The following is a 17,243-nucleotide window of genomic DNA, read 5'->3' on the forward strand; positions in this document are numbered from 1 at the left end:
AGATCATTTTTTTTAATATTGTTTTTTTATGTTTAAAAATAAAAAATAGATTGGAAAAAAAAGGAAAACCGCTTCTACTTAATTTTAATCAATACATGCACGAAGATAGCCCACATTTCCTTTCCTCGTTGTGGTACTTACGGGATATCGGGGCTAATCACACGGAGGCCAGGAGGAAGGGGATACAGAGCTAAGATCTTGTCCCATAAATTCAAAAGCCAGGGCTCAATCACGGCATCCGGTCTAAAAAGAAACGAATGAGTTTCAGAACAGAATTCTCGTTCGTGTTCACTTATTAGGGTTTACCACAGCCAACGTGAGCCTGTAAAGCACCCACATTCTCTCACTGGCACCTCCGCCTTGTGGGGAGTGGGGGGGAAGAGGCCCCAATGGTCACCCCACATGCAATGAGCTGTGCGACTAGGCAGGAGGCAGCTTTCCCTGTGAATTTGGCCGTGCGATATGAAGCTTTGGACGAGGAGCAGAAGAACGATACAGGGAGGGGAGGGGAGGGGAGGGGGGGAGACAAAACCCCTGTGGCTTTTCAGAGCTCCCCGACAAGTCACCATATTCCTCTCTTACCCCAAGTCGTGCTGGTCGTCCCCCAGTGCAGCGGGTGCAAGAGGGCTGCCCCCAAGCTGAAGGAGCCGCCTGTGCAGTTTTTTGGCAACGAAGTTGAATCTGGACCAGGAAACAGAACAACACGCTGAGCAGCAACTGAGGGATTCGGGGGTGGGGGTGGGGGTGAATTCCAGAGCCTCCATTCCCACAGAAGCAGAATGCAGAGATGAGTTACAGAGCAGGAAGGGTCTTTTGGATCAAGGTAATGCAGGAAACTCCTTGTTTGTTTCATCACGGTGGACAACAAACTTGTTAAGCCTCCACCTCTCATTGCATTTGGCACGAGAAACATTGCAATCTTATGGGAAAAAGCAGGCAGGGGGGATGAAATGGCGGTGTGTGTATATGTTTGTGTGTGTGGGGGAGAGATGGGAGGAATCTGTTCACCAGCAACCTGAGCAACGCATTGGCCCCCCTGGATGTGCCCCCTGAAGAGCGAAGAGAGTTTGTAATGCTAAGCACCACAGAGGAGCCTAAAGGTTCTTAAGGGACAAGAGCCACTGCCACCATAGGACAAAAGAAAAAGGGGGGAGTGGGGGGGGGGACCGAAAGTTGCAGGAGAAAAAGTGGTTTGAAAATCTTATTCAGAATATAGCGGATGCTTTTATTCAAAGACAAGCAAAAAAGGAAAACGTCCCACTCGCCTAGCATTTCAGTTACCTGTTTTTGTGCAAATCAGAATTAATAAAGTTTAGATTCCCCCCCCCCATTAGCTAATTCTGCCCCACATTTTTTTTTGTTTTGACGAAGATCTAGAGCCCCAAAGCCTAGTCAGCAGCGCAGAAGGCTGGAGGCCTCAACGTGACCAAGAACTATTGATTCCCCTGAGAGAGAAGCGACACTTACTTGGGATAGGAGGAATCCCCCAGCCCCAGAACAGCATAGTCCATCTGGCACAGGGAAGTGGGAGGCAGGTTCTTCCGGAATAGAAACTTCCAGAAATTCTGGAAAATTAAAGGAGTCCGCAAGGAAGACGTTATGTGGAAGCTTCCCCCCAAAGGAACCTTGTCCTGGGAATTTGGCTCTAGCCCCATTGGGGGGGGGGGGAGCCAAAGCTGAATGGCACCATCACCCCTGCTGACCGGCAAGGAAAAGACCGAGCGGTGTTAGCCAGGTCAGCCACATTGAGCCACGCAGGCAAAGGCTCTTCTCCGGCTCAGAGCCTTCCTCGGCCCAAATCACAGACGGGGGGAAAACTCTGATGCCAAAGGATTGGAGCCCAATCAAGTATCACAATCAGGGATGGAAGGGAGCGAGCTTTGTTCATGGCTGTCTGCCCCCCCTCCCCCTCCCCAGGAACAAGGGGAGGGTTTCTGAACTGACCTTCATGTTGTCGGGAGGGTCTCCTTGTCCTGTGGTTGCGCAGACAAATACCACCAGCGGCTCATTGATCAGGTTTGCCTTCCGAGAAGCCACGCAACGACACAGAGAGGGTTGCAATTAGTTCCTAACGAAGGCCAGCCAGCAAGGCTCTTTTTCCCCCCCCCAGGAGCGTCGATTTCACTGCTGACCCATCTTTCCACCAACACATTTCTATTTGGGGGGCGGCTAAAATGGCAAAAGCACCACTTGTAGAGATGGGTGGCTATTGAAATGAATGAAATCAATAAATGTGAGAAGCAGCTCCCGCCCAATTCCGGGAAAACCACGAAAGGTTGACCTCCTCTGGCTGGATGCTGTCCCTTTTGACCACCTTTTAAGGGTGCGTGGGTATGCGACCAAGGGAGGGGCTCCTTCCACAGGTCGGAAAGCTGAGCTTAGGCCACTTCATAAGCTAAGACGGGATGGTTTTCTACAGATATGTAGGCCGAAATCACTGCAAAGTCATCATAGCTGCTACTCACCACATGGTAGTCGTCCAGGGCCTCAACCTTACAGTGGAAATGGCATCGCTTGGCTTCTCGGCCGACCCTCTCGGCATTATCTTGGGCAGTTCCTGTCTGGCTGCCATAAAGCACCAGCATCTTCCGTGCTGCCATCTGAAGGGGAGCAGGACGAAGACATCCGGGAATTAGGACGGAGGCACAACTTTCCCAGTTTAAGAATTCCACAGTGGAACGAAGGAGGTGCCGTTGTCGGTGGAAACAAGGGGAAGACAAAGCAAACTTTTCTCTTGACCTCTGCCCAGCTGTACAAACCTTTTGCCTCCTGAGGCTGGGGAAAATCACCAGGCAAAACCACCACTGGGAATCTAGGCTCACCTAGATTAAACAATTGAAAAAGGGACCAGCGAGGGAGGTTCAAAAGCTAAACGTGGCCTCTTTCAGACAAAAGGTTTCTCCTGTCAAATTAAGGGTGCATAAAATGGATTTATTGCAATGTATGACTTGCACATTATGCCTTAAACCAGCCGGTGATCTAACTGAAGTGGCGTAGTAGCATCGGTAGACTAAAACAAGAGCTGCGTCCCATATGCATAATAACCACTTAGCGGTGTCTTTGCACATTTCAAGAGTGCATAGGAGGAGGACCTTAGAAACCCTCCTATTGGGGGGAAAAAAACCCATATAGGACAGATTAGCCAAAGTAAGGGAATGAGAAATGATACCAAATTATATTTGGGTTTACGGAAAAACCATCCCAAGGAAACATAAACTGAGATTTGAAAGAAACACCTATAACAAGAGAAAAAGAAAGGAAGAGGGGAGGAGAGAATGAGAGGAAGAAGGGGGGAAGAAAGAAAGAGGTAAGGAGAGGATGGGAGAGAGAAGGAGAGAAGGTAGGAAAGGGAAGAGAGAAGGAAGGAAGGAAAAGGAGAGGAGGAGGGCAGTAGAGAAGGGAGGGAGAAAAGAAAGGGAAAACAAGGAGGTGTTACAACAGGCGGAAGGGTGGGAAGGGATGTGGGATTGGGGGGCAGGGAGGTAAGGGGAAAGGTATAAAATTGTAAAACTTATTAAAACTTTTTAATAAAAAAAACAGGCGGAAGGGATGGTAAATAAAGCAACCCAAACTGTATATATTACAACCTATTAAATGGAATAACAAATAAGGTGTGAAGAATAACAACTATTAGGTGAATGTATGCTTAAAATGGTGTGTAAGAGAATAAAGAATAAAAACCATTTTGGGAGGGGGGAACCATTCTATTCATGGAAGTCCAGCCTTCGTCTAGCACCTCCACACTGAAGGCTCCCCCCGCCCCTCCCCCCACGGGATTCATGATATCTGAACTGCAGTTCTGTGTGTGTGTTGTGCGTTGTGTGTGTTGTGTGCCCACGTTTGCATTTTAAGCCCTGTGCAAAGTGACAGGCGTTTCCCTTCCTCCTTTCTGCTCGCCTGCACAGCAGCTTCTATACAACAAGAGACCCCCCCCCTCCCGCTCCGAGCAGCCCTCGCCCCCCATCCTGGCCCGCGGGCCAGAGGGAGGGAGGGGCCGCCAGCCTCTGCCTCGCCTGACCTCTTCTCTCCTCAGGGGCGCCGAGACCAGCCAGCGGGGGGAAGAGAAAGGAGGCTCCGCTGGAGGTGCCGGCCGGGGCTGCTTTCGGACCCTTCCCGCCTCGGGCCGGAGGGAGAGAGAGAGAGCTGGGCGGGGGGGAGGAGGGGGGAGGAAGGAAGAGCCGCTGTTCCCGGCCGCCCGGCGACGTTCCCTCCACTGGGGCCAAGCACACGTGCCCGCCCACTAGCCGGGGGTGGCCACGCCCCCCCTCGCGCAAGGGGCCCGCGCCCGCCGCCTACGTCACAGGAGCGCGCCGGAAGCGCCTCCCTGCGGATCCCCGGGCGCGGGGGAGATCCTGCGGCGGGGATGCTGTTCTCGCTGCGGGAGCTGGTGCAGTGGCTGGGCTTCGCGCCGTTCGAGCTGCTGCTGCAGGCGGCGGCGCTGCTGGCGACGTCGGGTCTGCTGGCGCTGAAGGCGGACGGCGCGGCGGCCGGGCTGAGCTGGTGGAGCGTCTTCGCGCCGCTCTTCGCCGCCGACGGGCTGAGCACCTACTTCACGGCCATCGTGTCGGTGCGCCTCTTCCAGGACGGCGAGAAGCGGCTGGCGGTGCTGCGCCTCTTCTGGATCCTGACGCTGCTCAGCCTCAAGTTCGTCTTCGAGATGCTGCTGTGCCAGAAGCTGGGCGAGCAGAGTCACGAGCCGCTCTGGTACGGGCTCATCATGTCGCCCGTCTTCATCCTGCTTCAGCTCCTCATGATCCGCGCCTGCCGAGTCAATTAGCAGGAGGAGGAGGAGGAGGAGGAGGAGGCGCCTTGGCAGGAACGACCAGGCCGCTCTCGACCGGGACTCCACTGGGAGATTCTCTGACCGGCTGCGCCTGCTTCCTGACAGCCAAGACTGAAAGCTTCCGCCTAGACCGCAATGAAGGCCTCTTCCTGCCCTCCCAGGCAATACTTCTTGTGCTCTGGGAGGTGTGGCAGCCTTTCTGTTCTGCCTTTGAACTCTGATTTCTGAAGGATGAAACATCTGGGAGAGCTCTGATTAAAATCAAGAATAAAAAAATGTAAAGCCAGTATGTAAGACTTTTGTTTTTCTTCCCAAGGCTGAGATTTGGTTTCACTCACACCCTGTGACCTCAAGACTGGACTACTGCAATGCGCTCTACATGGGGCAGCCCTTGAAGAGTATTCAGAGACTTCAACTCGTCCAGAATGCAGCTGCGCGAGCGATTGTGGGTGCACCTCGGTACACCCACGTTACACCTATCCTCCGCGAGCTGCACTGGTTACCGATCAGACTCCGGATACGCTTCAAGGTGCTAGTCGTAACTTATAAAGCCCTTCATGGTATTGGACCTGGGTACTTGAGAGACCGCCTGCTGCCAATTACCTCTCATAGACCCATTAGATCTCACAGGGTTGGCCTCCTCCGGGTGCCATCTACCAGCCAATGCCACCTGGCTATTACCCGGGGGAGGGCCTTCTCTGTGGCAGCTCTGGCCCTCTGGAATGAACTCCCCGCAGGGATTCGGACCCTCACCTCTCTCCAGGCCTTCCGAAAAGCTGTCAAAACCTGGCTTTGCCGGCAGGCCTGGGGGTGATGAGTTCCCTCCCCTCTCGACATGTATGGTTGTGCGACTGTTGTCTACTTTTATTATTTGTATTTTGTCTTTTATATTCCCCTTTTTTCCCCCCTTGAATTGTTCGCTGCCCTGAGTCCTCCCGGAGAAGGGCGGCATACAAATAATACAATACAATACAATACAATAAACGCTGAAAGGAAAGCTGGGTGTGTTTTGAGAAATAACTGACAGCAATGTTTGAAAAATGGCAGGCAGTTTTTTGTTTTTTTTTAAAGTTATTTTTATTTTTTATTACACAGACAACAATGGGAAAGGGAGAGGATGGAAAAAAAAGGGGGGGGAAGGGAAAACCCATCTTCACATATAATATGTCGTTTAATCACAGGTGCATCCCTACTAAGTTTATACATCCCGTATCTCTCTATTGTATATTTGATAAGCACCACAATAAGCTAGGGTTTAAGAAACAAAAACAACAAAATAAAACAAGGGAGAGAGAGAAGGAAAAAAAAAGGGGTAGGGGGAGGAGGGGGAGGCCAAAAAGGGCAAAAAAAGGTCAAAAAAGGAATGGAAAAGAAAAAAAAAAAGAAAAAAAAACCATCATCACATACAAAAATTTTAAGTATGGGATTGATTTAGAGAATTGGCAGAAATTGTGGTCTCAAAATTACAAAATGACAATGTCTACTGCATATAGAGAAAACTTCTATAAGATGTTTTACAGGTGGCACCTACCCCCGACCAGAATCGCAAGAATGTTCAAGAATAAATCAGAAAAGTGTTGGAAATGTCACCAGATACCTGGCTCATACTACCACATGTGGTGGACTTGCACTGAAGCCAAAAGATACTGGACTAAAATCCACATGTGGTTGGAGAAAATGATACACAAACAAATAGACTTTAAACCAGAGGTCTTTTTATTGGGAATCTTACCAGAAATCTACAACAAAGACTTAAAATATCTGATTGTAAATGTGTTAACAGCAGCCAGAATTGTATTTGCAAAAAACTGGAAAAATGAAACAATACCAAAAGAGGAAGAAATCATTCGAAAAATAATGGACTGTGCCGAAATGAGTAAATTGACATTTGAAATTAGAGAGCAAGAGGATGAACAATTTTATAAGATATGGGACTTGTTTTATCAATGGCTAAGGGAAAAAAAACAAAATTTTGGAAATGAAAAATGATACACTTATGTCTTAATTGGAAAAAGTAAATGATGATATAATTATGCTGTGAAATAATTCAACAATGATATGAAGGTATGAAATGAAATGCAAGATTAACAATGAATAGAAGTATATTCTCTGGGGGAAAATAATGCTAATGTTAACTGAATATATATTGTAGAAGGAAAATGAGACCTTTAGTTACATTAGAGGAAATATCTGAGATGGTAAACATTATTTGAAGATGTAGATGTTAAAACAACCGTAATCAAAAATGGCAGGCAGTTTTATACAGAATTCCTTTTGCAAGGGTATACTTCCAAGTTCATTGCTAATGGCACACAATCAAAAGTGAGCAGGGCTTCTTGCACTGCTTCCCCTGCAAGAGAGAGAGAGGGTGAACTCCAATGAAACCGATGGCATTCAATTACAAGTATGTAGCTGAAAGTGAAGTAAGTGCTTGTGGGCTGGATCATAGTCCAGCAGCCTTTCTAAAATTGCACATTGTCAAGGTGCTTGAAATAACCAATTTCAGGATTAAAGATTTGGATTTGGCTCATGTGGGCTGCATGGAGAGATTTAGCTAATAAATGCCATGATCTGGATTGGTGGAAGAGTGCCAGTGGGAAAAAATGTGGAAAAAATAGATGAGCAAATATGGCAGCCTTAAATATAGTTATATAACATGGATAGTTTGCTTCTGGGTGTAGTTTCTTGTGTTTGGGAAATAGGCTGACTCATGGCCCACTGGAACATAGTATATTTAATTAACCAAATTGCCTGGACTCACAACAGACCCACCCTAAAAGCAAACTAACTATATTTAAATTTGGCCGGACTGGTCTTGCAGGCAAACCTACTGCAGTGTTATACTCGTTTGGCAGCTTTGCATGTATTATGTTAGCTTCTCTAAGAGCGTGTGGAGACGGCCAGACACGGGGGACGGCGGGGCATCTATCCTATCGCCTTCAGAAGGGCCGCAGGGGAGATTCCGGAGGTGAAAAGGCTGCCAAGTCGCTCCCCGGGAGCCCATTCTTGCCTGACTCCAATTCCCAGAATCCCCAGCTAGCGGGAGCAAGGCTCCCGACCAATCGTTGACGAGTTTCTCCAAAAGACGCGACTCCTGCCCAATAAGACTTCGCTTGCTCGTGGGAGGGCGGGGCTTCTTCGTGGCTCCTTTGACCTGATTCGACGGAGCGTTACCCTTAGGCCTGCGGGATGTTCTCGCTTAGCGCTACGCCCGAAGCCGCTTCCGCCCGAAAAGCGCCACTAGGTCCCAAGCCCTCAGCAACGAGCGTTCCGCTTACCTAACGAAAAAAAACAACAACCAATGTGAGACTTCCGCCATAGGCTGGGCGGAGCCGTCCCGCCTCCCGTCCAATGAGTGACACTGCCGACCGCGGCTCCACGCTGAAAATCGGCCACGCCCCGAGACGTCGCGAGTGGCTAGCCGGGGGGCCGTCCTTCGTGCGCAGAGGCGGGATTCCTCCGCGACAGCCAATCGGGTCGGCCGCTCCGCCGGGGCGTCTCCTCTGCGGTCGGTGGGCGGCGCTATCGTCGGCGAGCCCAGGAAGTCGCTGGAGGAGGCAGCGGCGGCGCGGCCGGTCGGCCAGGTGGGAGGCTGCCGGCTGGCCATGAGCGGCCTACGGGAGACCGCGGCGGAGGAGGCGGCGGCGGCCGAGGCGCCGGCCTGGAAGCTGGCCCTTCTGGAGCGGAAGCGGGCCAAGCTGGCGGCCGGCATGAGCCAGGGACGCGGCCGGGGCTCTGCTCCGCGGCCCGGCCAGAGCTCCGAGGCGGTCGAGGCGGGGTCGGTGGTGGCCGAGAGCCTGGGCCCGCTGCGGGAGAACCCCTTCATGCGCCTGGAGAGCGAGCGGCGGCGGCGGCGGCGGAGGGGCGCCTGCGAGTTCCCGGTCCCGGCTCCCCCCCGCTCTCCGCCCGCCGAGTCCCCGGCCCTGGCGCAGCTGCTGCAGCTCTACGGGGCCATGCCCGGCATCCGCACCATCCGCGCCGAGAACATCCTCATCATCGAGTCCAGCGACGCGGCGGAGCCCGCGGAAGGCGGCCGTCAGAGGTCCCAGCTGCGAGAGCTGCTCGCCCGGCACGGCCCTCCCGTCACCGAAATCCGCGCGGCCCAAGTGGTCGTCTATGAGTCCGAAGCGCCGCCGCTCGCCGGCCCCGATTCCGGTCTGGTCAGCCGGCTGCTGCAGAAGTTCGACCGCGCGGCCCAAGGCAAAGGTCGAGGAGGCGACGGCCCTGCCCTGACGGTGCCCCCGCCGGCCGGGACCCTCGCCGCCCGCCCGGCCCCGCCGCCCGATGCTCAACGCGCCGGCGTTTTCCTGCAGAAAATCGGCTCCAACTCCTTCGTGGTGAATCCGCGGGGACACCGCCCCCGCCTCCGCGCCATCTCTGGGCTCAGTAATGAGGGTGCAAAGGAGGAGGAGGGCGCTGCTGCCCCTCCGCCTCCTCCTGGCAGTCCCGGTCAGCGCGATGTGGCCTCCACCTCCAACGCCGTGCCATCCTCCGGGAGCCCCACACCTTCCTCTCCGCCAGAAGCTGAGGTGGAGAAGCCAAAGTCCGAGGCTGCCGCTGCCCTTGAGACCTCGCCACAGCCGTCCCCGCCGTCCAGTGCCACTCCGGCCGGCCGAACCTCAGACGGTCCTCCCCGGCCCAGCCCGCTCTTCAGCTCCAGCTGTTCCTTTGAGATCCACCCAGCCCCGAAGCCCGATCTCGATGCCATCCCTGCTCACGACCTCCAGGCGCGTGCCTTGGCCAGCCTGCGGCTCAATTCCCGCAACTCCTTCCTCTTTGTGCCCCATCGGAAAAAGGCGCCTCCTCGGCCCGCCGAGGCCCTTCCCGCTGCCCCCGAGGAGAAGTCGGCAGAGGCTCCGGTGCCCGTGACTTACATAGACGAGGACTTGGTAACAGCCATGCCACCCTTGAAAGTCTTCAGCCCCAGGCTGGAGGGTTTCCATGTGCCCCGAGAAGGTGCCTTGGCTCTGGAGACGGAGGAGCCTGCCTTGCCCACCTACAGGCCCCTTTCCACTGGCTCCGTTACTCGCACCAACAACACCTTCACCGTAGTGCCCAAAAGGAAGCCCCCCACGGCCGGCCTGGAGCGCTTCAGCAGAGCCTGGCTGCAGGAGGAGGAGGAAGAGGAGCAAAGCCGAACGGAAGCGCCGATGGGAGCCCTCCCGCAGGAATCGGGTCGGGTCAAAAAACGCTATCCCACCGTCAATGAGATCGAAGTGATCGGCGGCTACCTTTCTCTCAAGAAGTCCTGCATGAGCAAATCGGGCATTCGGCGCAAAAAGGTAAACCAGTTTGACGCCTTTGCTGACCACTCATATTTCAGTTATGCTTCTACTGAATATTTGCAGAGTGCGGAGGTGAGCAGGAATTGGCTGCAAGAGAGCCTTGGCCACTGTTGTGCAACTACCGCAGGGCCTCTCGATCTCATAGGTTGTTTAGGGGGGCCTTAGAACGGTGGATTAAGCTGCCTGCATGTGCCCAGGGGAGCATAATATGCCACTGTTCCCCCTCGAGTAGCTGATGGTATAAACAGGCCAGACTTTAACGCGGGCACAGAGCTAGCCTGTGTGAAATAGCAAACAAGAACTCGGAAAGGTCATCCATCCCTTGTGGATTATTAGGAAGGGGCCCTCCTTGTCCTGGGGTCCTTTGGTCCGGCGCTGTGATTTAGTGGTGGTGGATCCTATCCAAACAAGCATTGTTTATGTTTAGAAAGTTTCTTTTTAAAAAAAATAGTGATCTTTTAACGCTCTGCTTTTATTGGAGGATAAAGGATTCTCTTGCGGAAAGAGTTATATAGTCTACGCACACAGATCAGGGACGTCCTTCAAGGCTGAAGATGACACCAAAGAGATCTGCCGTTGCTGCAGGGCATAGGTGGCTTCCTATCTTTTCACACTGACCTGTTCCGCAACTGCTTAGAAACTGATGGGAGATGCAGGCCGTTCACTTTAGGACTCTTCGACCACCTGGGCCACTGCTAGGCTGGGGGGGGGGGGGGGAATTGTCACTTCCCAAACTCAGTCATGCCCAACCAAACAGAGCCAGTTTCCTTCTGATTCATGCAGTTGCCTCACCATGGGTACGGATTCCTCTCACTGGGTGTGGCAGACGCAGGGTGGGAAAGTGAGGTAAAAGTGATCGAATTATTACGCAATATCCAGGGTCAGGCTGGAGGAGGAGGTGGAGGTGGTAATTATTTATGTATACGTTTCCTTGCAGCTCAAGTTTCCTTTGAGACTTTGCTGCACTGTTTCTTAGCTGGGCTTCTTTTTTTTTTTTGTATAGAGGTTCCCGCACCCCCTCACCCCCGCCTGCCTCCACGCGACCTTTTTTCTAAGCAAAACTTTTTTTATTTTCCATTTTCATAACACATAATCGCATGTATACTATTACATAGCCAATATCATATTGTACTAATTATTAATTACATCAGTTCGTCTTGCCATCAACTCCCGGAAAAAAAAAAATGAAAACCAATTATTGGCTCTTCTGCTCTCCATACACCCTGTTTATGCCTTATCCACCCCTTTCTTCTGCCCCTCTCCTCCCCCTCCCTACTTCCTTTCTTCCCTCCATCATCCTTTTCTACTCTACTTCCCCTTCCTTTCTCCTCCTCTCTCCTCTTTCCACTCCTTATTCTCCTCCTCTTCCCCCCCTTACCCTCTCTCTTATCCTCCTATCCTCTCTTCCTATCTTTCTTCTCTCCCCTGATTCCCACTCTTCCTCTCACTCACTTGGTGTATTTCAGCTTCTAAGCAAACTCCATTCTTTTTTAATGGTGTTTATACTTCCATTTCAATATACATGACATATCTTAGTTTTAAAGAGAAAATAAGAGAAAACAGTATACATGTACAATCATATTATTTTAAAACCTAACACCCCTCCTCAAGCCTAATATACTTCCCTCCCCACCCCAACCTTCCCTCCCCTGACTTCCCAGAACCAATACACTGTATAAATCTTTAACAAAAACAGTTTAAAATATATTTGAAAAAAGAATAAGAAATTAATAACATCTTTAAATTGAACTTAGCTCCGTGCCACCTTTTTGAAGACTAGTGCCATTTTTTTCTTTGTCCTTCAACTGGCTGCCTGTTATGCCCCCCCTCCTTTTCCAGCTGTGTGGAAGGGAAGAGCTTCCCCCTCTCCGGCTGAGGTTGCCTTTTATATAAGTCGCCAGAGGGAAACCTGCTTGCCCCCCCTCCCCCCCCTTTGTGCTGCTTCTGATCAGCTCCTGCAAGGCTCTTGTCCCTTACTGGCTCTTGGCTTGGGAGCTCAGGCTGCTGTCAACAAAGAAAACACAGGGGCATTGATAGGAGGGTCCTGCTGGAAGAAGAGCTATAGAAGAATGATAAAACATTCCTGGAAATTACTCTTATGCCCACAGGATACCTGTTGGCCAGAAAATAACCTGCCGACTTCATTCAAGGAGGACTAGTTTCAAAGAACTTGGGTTAATTTTTGATGATGAAGGTTGCCCTTCTCTTGTCCTCCTTCCTGGAGTTCAAGTAGCCATTGTAGTTCTTGGCAGGAGCTCTTGTGAAGGAGAAAGAGAGGGGCCGTCCAGAGTCCTCCCTGACTGAGGACGTGCTTGGGCCCAAGGCCCCTCTCTCCTGGTCAACTGTCTTAATCTCCAGGCCACCCTGGTGCTTTAAAGTAAAATCTGGTGGACTGGAAGTTGGCCACAGTCAAAAGAGTTTTAACTTGCTTGCTGTTCAGTTTTAATCAATATTTACAGTATCTCTTTTGGGGAGATGCTTTCTGAGTTAGAAAATGTGTGTGTATGTGTGTGTGTGTGTGTGTGTGTGTGTGTGTGAGCAAACTTGCCTGAAATGTCTGAAACTTGGATCTCCCCAGCGGCACCTGATCCTGCTCTGCTTGCAGGATCCTTCAGGGTGTTGATTACAGGCCGAAAGACAATCACTTTAAGGGCCTTCTTTCTTGCACAAGGACATTCTGGCATTTTGGCCCAGTGTTGGCTTGCATTTGATTGCAAAATGATGATCCAGGGAGAGATAAATAAGGAAACTCCTGGAAGTAGCGGTGAGAACCAAGGGAAATCTGGCTTCTGCACGGATGATGACAAAATAGTTATCCATTAGACGCTGCAGAGGCTACACAAACTGAAAAGCTTTTTGTATGAATCATTCACAGGCTTTAAGCTCAGCCAAGCCTGCTTTCCTCAAGTTCTAGTTCTCTCTTGTGGAACGGGGACATTTGGCCATTGCCACGAGGACCTCAAGACTGCAGCTTGTCATGTATTTTCCATAGCTGGAGGACTGGCCTTCTGCTTTTTTTTTTTCAATGCTTGAAATTGGATTAAAAAGTTAAATGGGCACAAGTGAGCATTGTAAGCTTCCCTGTTGATGTTTATTTTAAACTAGATTGCTTTTGTTTGGGACACAATTTATTTTTAAAGTAGCTGCTTTAAAACAAGACTCAGTGGCGACAGTGAAGATGATGGTTTTTTTTTTCTAAAATGGAGCAAAAGTGATTCGTAGTTTGGCCTAGTGGTTAAGGCACTAGGCTGGAAAGCAGCAAATCCTGAGTTTTGCGCCCTGTCCTATTTGGGTGAAATTTGGGCCATCCCACCTCACAGAGGATTATGGTTGTGCGGGAAATAGGAGGAGGATGGTGATGTGTTAGATATGCTCACTGCTTCGAATTATTTGTAAAAATAATAAAGGAGGGATATCAATAAATACGGGAATCTGCAGTCCTCTTGGGAAACTTCCTGAAGCGTTCAAAAGGGCCTCGGTCTGCCTGTTGATTCCCACTGAAAAGCGAGGCTTCGCCTGTCTCGTCACCAGTTGACATAGATGGCTACAGAAATCAAAAGTACGGAAGGATTCCTGCTGGAATAAGCTAGAAATTTTGAGACTTGAGGTGGAATTGCAAAGCAGCTTCTTTCTTGTTCCTTCAGATGAAAATATCCTTCAACGAGGCCAGCTTGCAAACCATGTTTGAATATCCATCTGAGGGCTCCTTAATGGTGGAAGAGGAGGAGGAGGAGGAGGAATACGCCACAGAAGTAGATGAGACGCCCGCCTTCCGCATTCCTCGCGCAAACACTGCTGTCAACTCAGGTAAGCCTCTCCTTTTCTACCCTGTTTCAAAACCTTTTGGGTTGAACCTATGGCAGATTCCCCAATCATGACAAAGGGGAGTTGGGTAAGGAGATGACACCATTATCTGGTGCTTTCCACATCCAGGAATGGAAGCGGATATTAAGCCCCTGCAGTTAAAGCACCGGCATCCCCAGTTAAGATAGAAGGAAATAAATTCAGGAAGTTGAAACTTTAAACTTCCACGTCCATCTCAGTAGAGATTTTGCAGAGGATGACGACTTTCCACCCTCCGGGATCTCTGCTCACCCCATCCCCTCCTAGTCTTCCCCTCATGCTTCTACTGACTCTGGGCACTCACCCTTTCTGCTAGGTTTGTCCGGTTACATTCCAAAGCACTCCCTGGGCTTCAACAAGTGGCAGGAGCAACTGCACCAGAAGTTGCCTTCAAGCGTCGGAGCCCTTCCACAGGAGACTGACCAGCCGGCCATGGTAAGACTTGGGCAGGCGTGTTTTGTCTTTTTGCCTGCAACTGTGGGGGTGGGGAGGTATCAGTGGGTGGCAGCTTCTTAACGTGCGAACAAAATAAACTTGTCTGCAATAAAGCAGAGGTAGCAGGCAAGGTTCAGAAGAAAACTGGTGCTACAGGTAAGACCTGGCATCAACGTCATTCCAGTTTTAAATGGCTGCCCTTTCTACGGGGCCACAGGGCTCTGCTTCGTTGCATTTCTCTTCTCTGGGACATGGAGTTCCAAGAAGAATTAAATAGGTTGCCTCTCCACAGTAGGGACAGAATAAAACAGGGTGTGTGGGAATCAGCAAGATATCTGAATGACCTGATCTCTCCAAAACAAAGAATAGCTTTCTTCAGAGCCAGATTTAACATTCTTCCCTCAGCACTCCTCCAGGGCAGGTATAAAAGAACACCTATAGCCAAACACGTTTGTATTTGTGGTAAAGGAGAAGTGGAAGATAATTCACATGTACTATTACACTGCGAGCTATACAGAGCTTGTAGGTCTGCATATATTCTCCCCTTATTAGAGAGATTGCCAGGGAGGGCAGACAATGTTTATCTAGGCTTTCTCCTCCAGGACACTAACCCGGTTACCACGTATGCAGTGGCAAAGCTCTGTGCTGCTGCAATGTCCATAAGAAAAAAATTGGCTACAGTATAGTACCATCTTGTACCAATTATCTGGACATACCTTTAACAATCTTTGGACCATAATGTTATTATCCACTTTTAATGTAAATACTTTTAATTATATCTTAATGTTAGTATTTTTAATATAGTGTAAAGACAAATATATATTGCTGGTCTTTGACCGTAATAAAGATCTTACTTACTTACTTCTCTGGGGAAAAAAAAAAGCAGCATGGCAGCTACCTTTTGTCTCCCCACAGCTCACCCCTTCCGAAAAAAGCCACCTCTCTGACTTCAGTAGCGAACCTGCCCTCTACTTCTGAATCCTGAGCGCCGCTGAAGAAATATATCCTTGGCACCTTTGCCCCACCAGGTACCCGGAGAGACAAAGGTGGCGCACCAAGCCAAACTTCTCTTCCCTCCTCAGGTACTGAGATGCCCCGAAGGGCCCCTCACGTTCAAATGCACCTCTCGTTTTGGCAGCTTGGTTTTTTTTTTTGTAACCTGCAGCCTTCCTGTACTGAGAAAACAAACAAGCACCTGAAGTGGCCAGATGCTGAAAGGCCGCCAAATGCTCAGACTGCTGTTGAGCCACTAGGCTGAGCTGCTCCCTCCAGCCAGATGTGCGCAAGGCGGCTCAGCAACGAGCTGCCGCCGAACAAACAAGCAAGCCAGCTGTAACCCAACGGAAAATATTGCCTCGGGGCTCCCCTTGGGGAAATTGTGTTCCAAACACTTAGCGGAAGTGGCCATTGGGTTTTTCAGCTGGGCAAATGATGACAAATACTGCTGCCTTTAATAGACTAACTGTACTAGTGGACTCTTGTTACTTTTTAACGGAAATTCCAGTTCCCCAAAGGGCCAATTGCAAATAGGCGCCCTAACCTGTTGCTTGCAGTTCTGTGACCAAACCGTGCAGGAGCTCAGCCGGTACAGTGGTCTCTTAAGATGCATCTAGCGGCAACTGGAATCCTGTAGAAAGTTGGCAATTGGTGATCCTTGTAGTCTTTTTTTTTTTTTTTTTTGAGCCTCACACGTTTTCCTTGCCAGATCCAAAGTGTTGGTAACCGAGGCTTTCAGAGCTCCTGTGTCTGCATGAAGCTCTGGGTCAGGGGGCCAATCCTTCACCCGCGGTGCCACTTAAGTGCTGCTTCGCTGCTGGGGGCTCTTCCCCTGCTCAGCTCTTAAGAGCCAAGTTTTTCAGCTCAAGCCTGAATCTTGGGAGAAGGGACGGAGGCTCCTGGCCCTCCGATCCTTCCTCTCCAAAGTATAGCGATAACCTTTTGCCGTCATATTTTCCAGAAAGCAGCTGGTCGGATCCTCTGAAGGATGATTATTTTTCTGATTAATTGGCCAGCACTGCATTCAGGTTGTGGAAACCAGAGTAAAAACACTGTCACTAGCATTTCAGTAACACTCCAGGCAAGAGCCGGATGTTGTGTTTTGTGTCCGGGGCTCAGCCACGCGGAGGAGCCTCCTGTGACGAAAGGACCGCGTTTTAAGCCTCCCGGAGACTAGTTGTGCGTCTTCTTTCTCTTTAGTATCTTAAATCAAAACAAGTTAATTCACTCTTGTATGTTTTGCACTTAATTGTTTATTAATGGAGGAAGCTGGGGCTTTGATCTTACACTCCGCTGGGTCCTCCGCTGGAGGAATGAATCTGCTGTACACGTTCCTCTTCCGCCTTTGAATGGTGTCACTGGGCTCCCCAGGTTCATTAAACCACACAGGTGATTTCTTCATGATTGCCGTTGAGTGATTTATTTGGCTGTTTTGTGCAGCTGGTATATCCATGCATGTGCAGAATTGCAACATGAACCTGCAGCGAGATCCCTGTCTGACCAACTCTAACCTTCAGATTCCTGTAGCATCTGCCCCTTTTGCTGGATCCATGATCAGGGGAGCTGGGAAAGCATAGAAGGCTGGAGGGAAAGGAAGCTGAACGGCGGAGACAAATCTCTATTCGCTAGGCAAAACTAACCGGGCTTCAGGTGTTCTTCAGGCCAGGCCCACTTGTAGGCAGAGCAAACACCAGGCAGGGAGGATGCCTACAGAGGAGCCTTCCTTGCTGTTTGCATTTACCTGTGCTGCCAGGACGGCTGTAGCTACAGCTTCCACCTCCTCTACCTGTCCCTTCGCTCTCCCTGCACTGCAGGAGCCTCTCGCCATTTCCAAGTCAGCTGTAGGGCTGGAGACACCAGGGGTGTGTATGTTGCATCAGTCAAAGGTAGCACCAATTCCC

At 50.4% G+C, this 17,243-nt stretch overlaps 3 protein-coding genes across 7 annotated transcripts in view; 2 read left to right on the plus strand and 1 right to left on the minus strand.

Moving 5' to 3' along the window:
• Positions 1 to 4,239, minus strand: part of NDOR1 (NADPH dependent diflavin oxidoreductase 1) — a 41,112-nt gene extending 36,873 nt beyond the window's left edge. For 3 of the 4 annotated variants that reach the window (XM_032232947.1, XM_032232948.1, XM_032232945.1), the window contains exons 1-6: positions 4,019 to 4,239; positions 2,466 to 2,600; positions 1,945 to 2,022; positions 1,468 to 1,565; positions 583 to 681; positions 142 to 243 (exon numbers count right to left, since the gene is read on the minus strand). In XM_032232947.1, the coding sequence (XP_032088838.1) occupies positions 142 to 243; positions 583 to 681; positions 1,468 to 1,565; positions 1,945 to 2,022; positions 2,466 to 2,600 (512 nt within the window). In that variant the 5' untranslated portion in view covers positions 4,019 to 4,239. Of the gene's footprint in view, positions 1 to 141; positions 244 to 582; positions 682 to 1,467; positions 1,566 to 1,944; positions 2,023 to 2,465; positions 2,601 to 2,759; positions 2,823 to 4,018 lie in introns of all 4 variants that reach the window. The other variant, XM_032232946.1, reaches the window with a different exon arrangement.
• A 53-nt stretch (positions 4,240 to 4,292) lies between these two features.
• TMEM203 (transmembrane protein 203) lies at positions 4,293 to 5,072 on the plus strand. The gene has a single exon (XM_032232950.1). It carries the CDS (start codon positions 4,364 to 4,366, stop codon positions 4,775 to 4,777), a length of 414 nt encoding a protein of 137 aa, XP_032088841.1. The 5' UTR covers positions 4,293 to 4,363; the 3' UTR covers positions 4,778 to 5,072.
• A 3,249-nt stretch (positions 5,073 to 8,321) lies between these two features.
• Positions 8,322 to 16,743, plus strand: TPRN (taperin). 2 transcript variants are annotated; one of them, XR_004256635.1, is made up of 5 exons: positions 8,322 to 10,065; positions 13,713 to 13,875; positions 14,228 to 14,346; positions 15,262 to 15,428; positions 15,512 to 16,743. XR_004256635.1 is itself a non-coding variant. In XM_032232935.1 (4 exons), the coding sequence occupies exons 1-4, from the start codon at positions 8,389 to 8,391 to the stop codon at positions 15,322 to 15,324; spliced, it is 2,022 nt and encodes a 673-aa protein (XP_032088826.1). In that variant the 5' UTR covers positions 8,322 to 8,388; the 3' UTR covers positions 15,325 to 16,743. The 2 variants fall into 2 exon arrangements, 1 of the variants encoding a protein (XP_032088826.1); XM_032232935.1 differs by having other exon boundaries at positions 15,262 to 16,743.
• The last annotated feature ends 500 nt before the right edge of the window (positions 16,744 to 17,243 follow it).

This window comes from Thamnophis elegans, chromosome 16, assembly GCF_009769535.1.
Source record: "Thamnophis elegans isolate rThaEle1 chromosome 16, rThaEle1.pri, whole genome shotgun sequence".
Lineage (NCBI taxonomy): Eukaryota > Metazoa > Chordata > Lepidosauria > Squamata > Colubridae > Thamnophis > Thamnophis elegans.

Excerpts from the sequence above, each read along its gene's own strand:
- TPRN (XM_032232935.1), top strand. The coding sequence starts at position 8,389 with ATGAGCGGCCTACGGGAGACCGCGGCGGAGGAGGCGGCGGCGGCCGAG. Across the intron at positions 10,066-13,712 it reads CGGGCATTCGGCGCAAAAAG|ATGAAAATATCCTTCAACGA; the intron begins GTAAACCAGTTT and ends TTGTTCCTTCAG. Across the intron at positions 14,347-15,261 it reads AGACTGACCAGCCGGCCATG|CTCACCCCTTCCGAAAAAAG; the intron begins GTAAGACTTGGG and ends GTCTCCCCACAG.
- TMEM203 (XM_032232950.1), top strand. The coding sequence starts at position 4,364 with ATGCTGTTCTCGCTGCGGGAGCTGGTGCAGTGGCTGGGCTTCGCGCCG.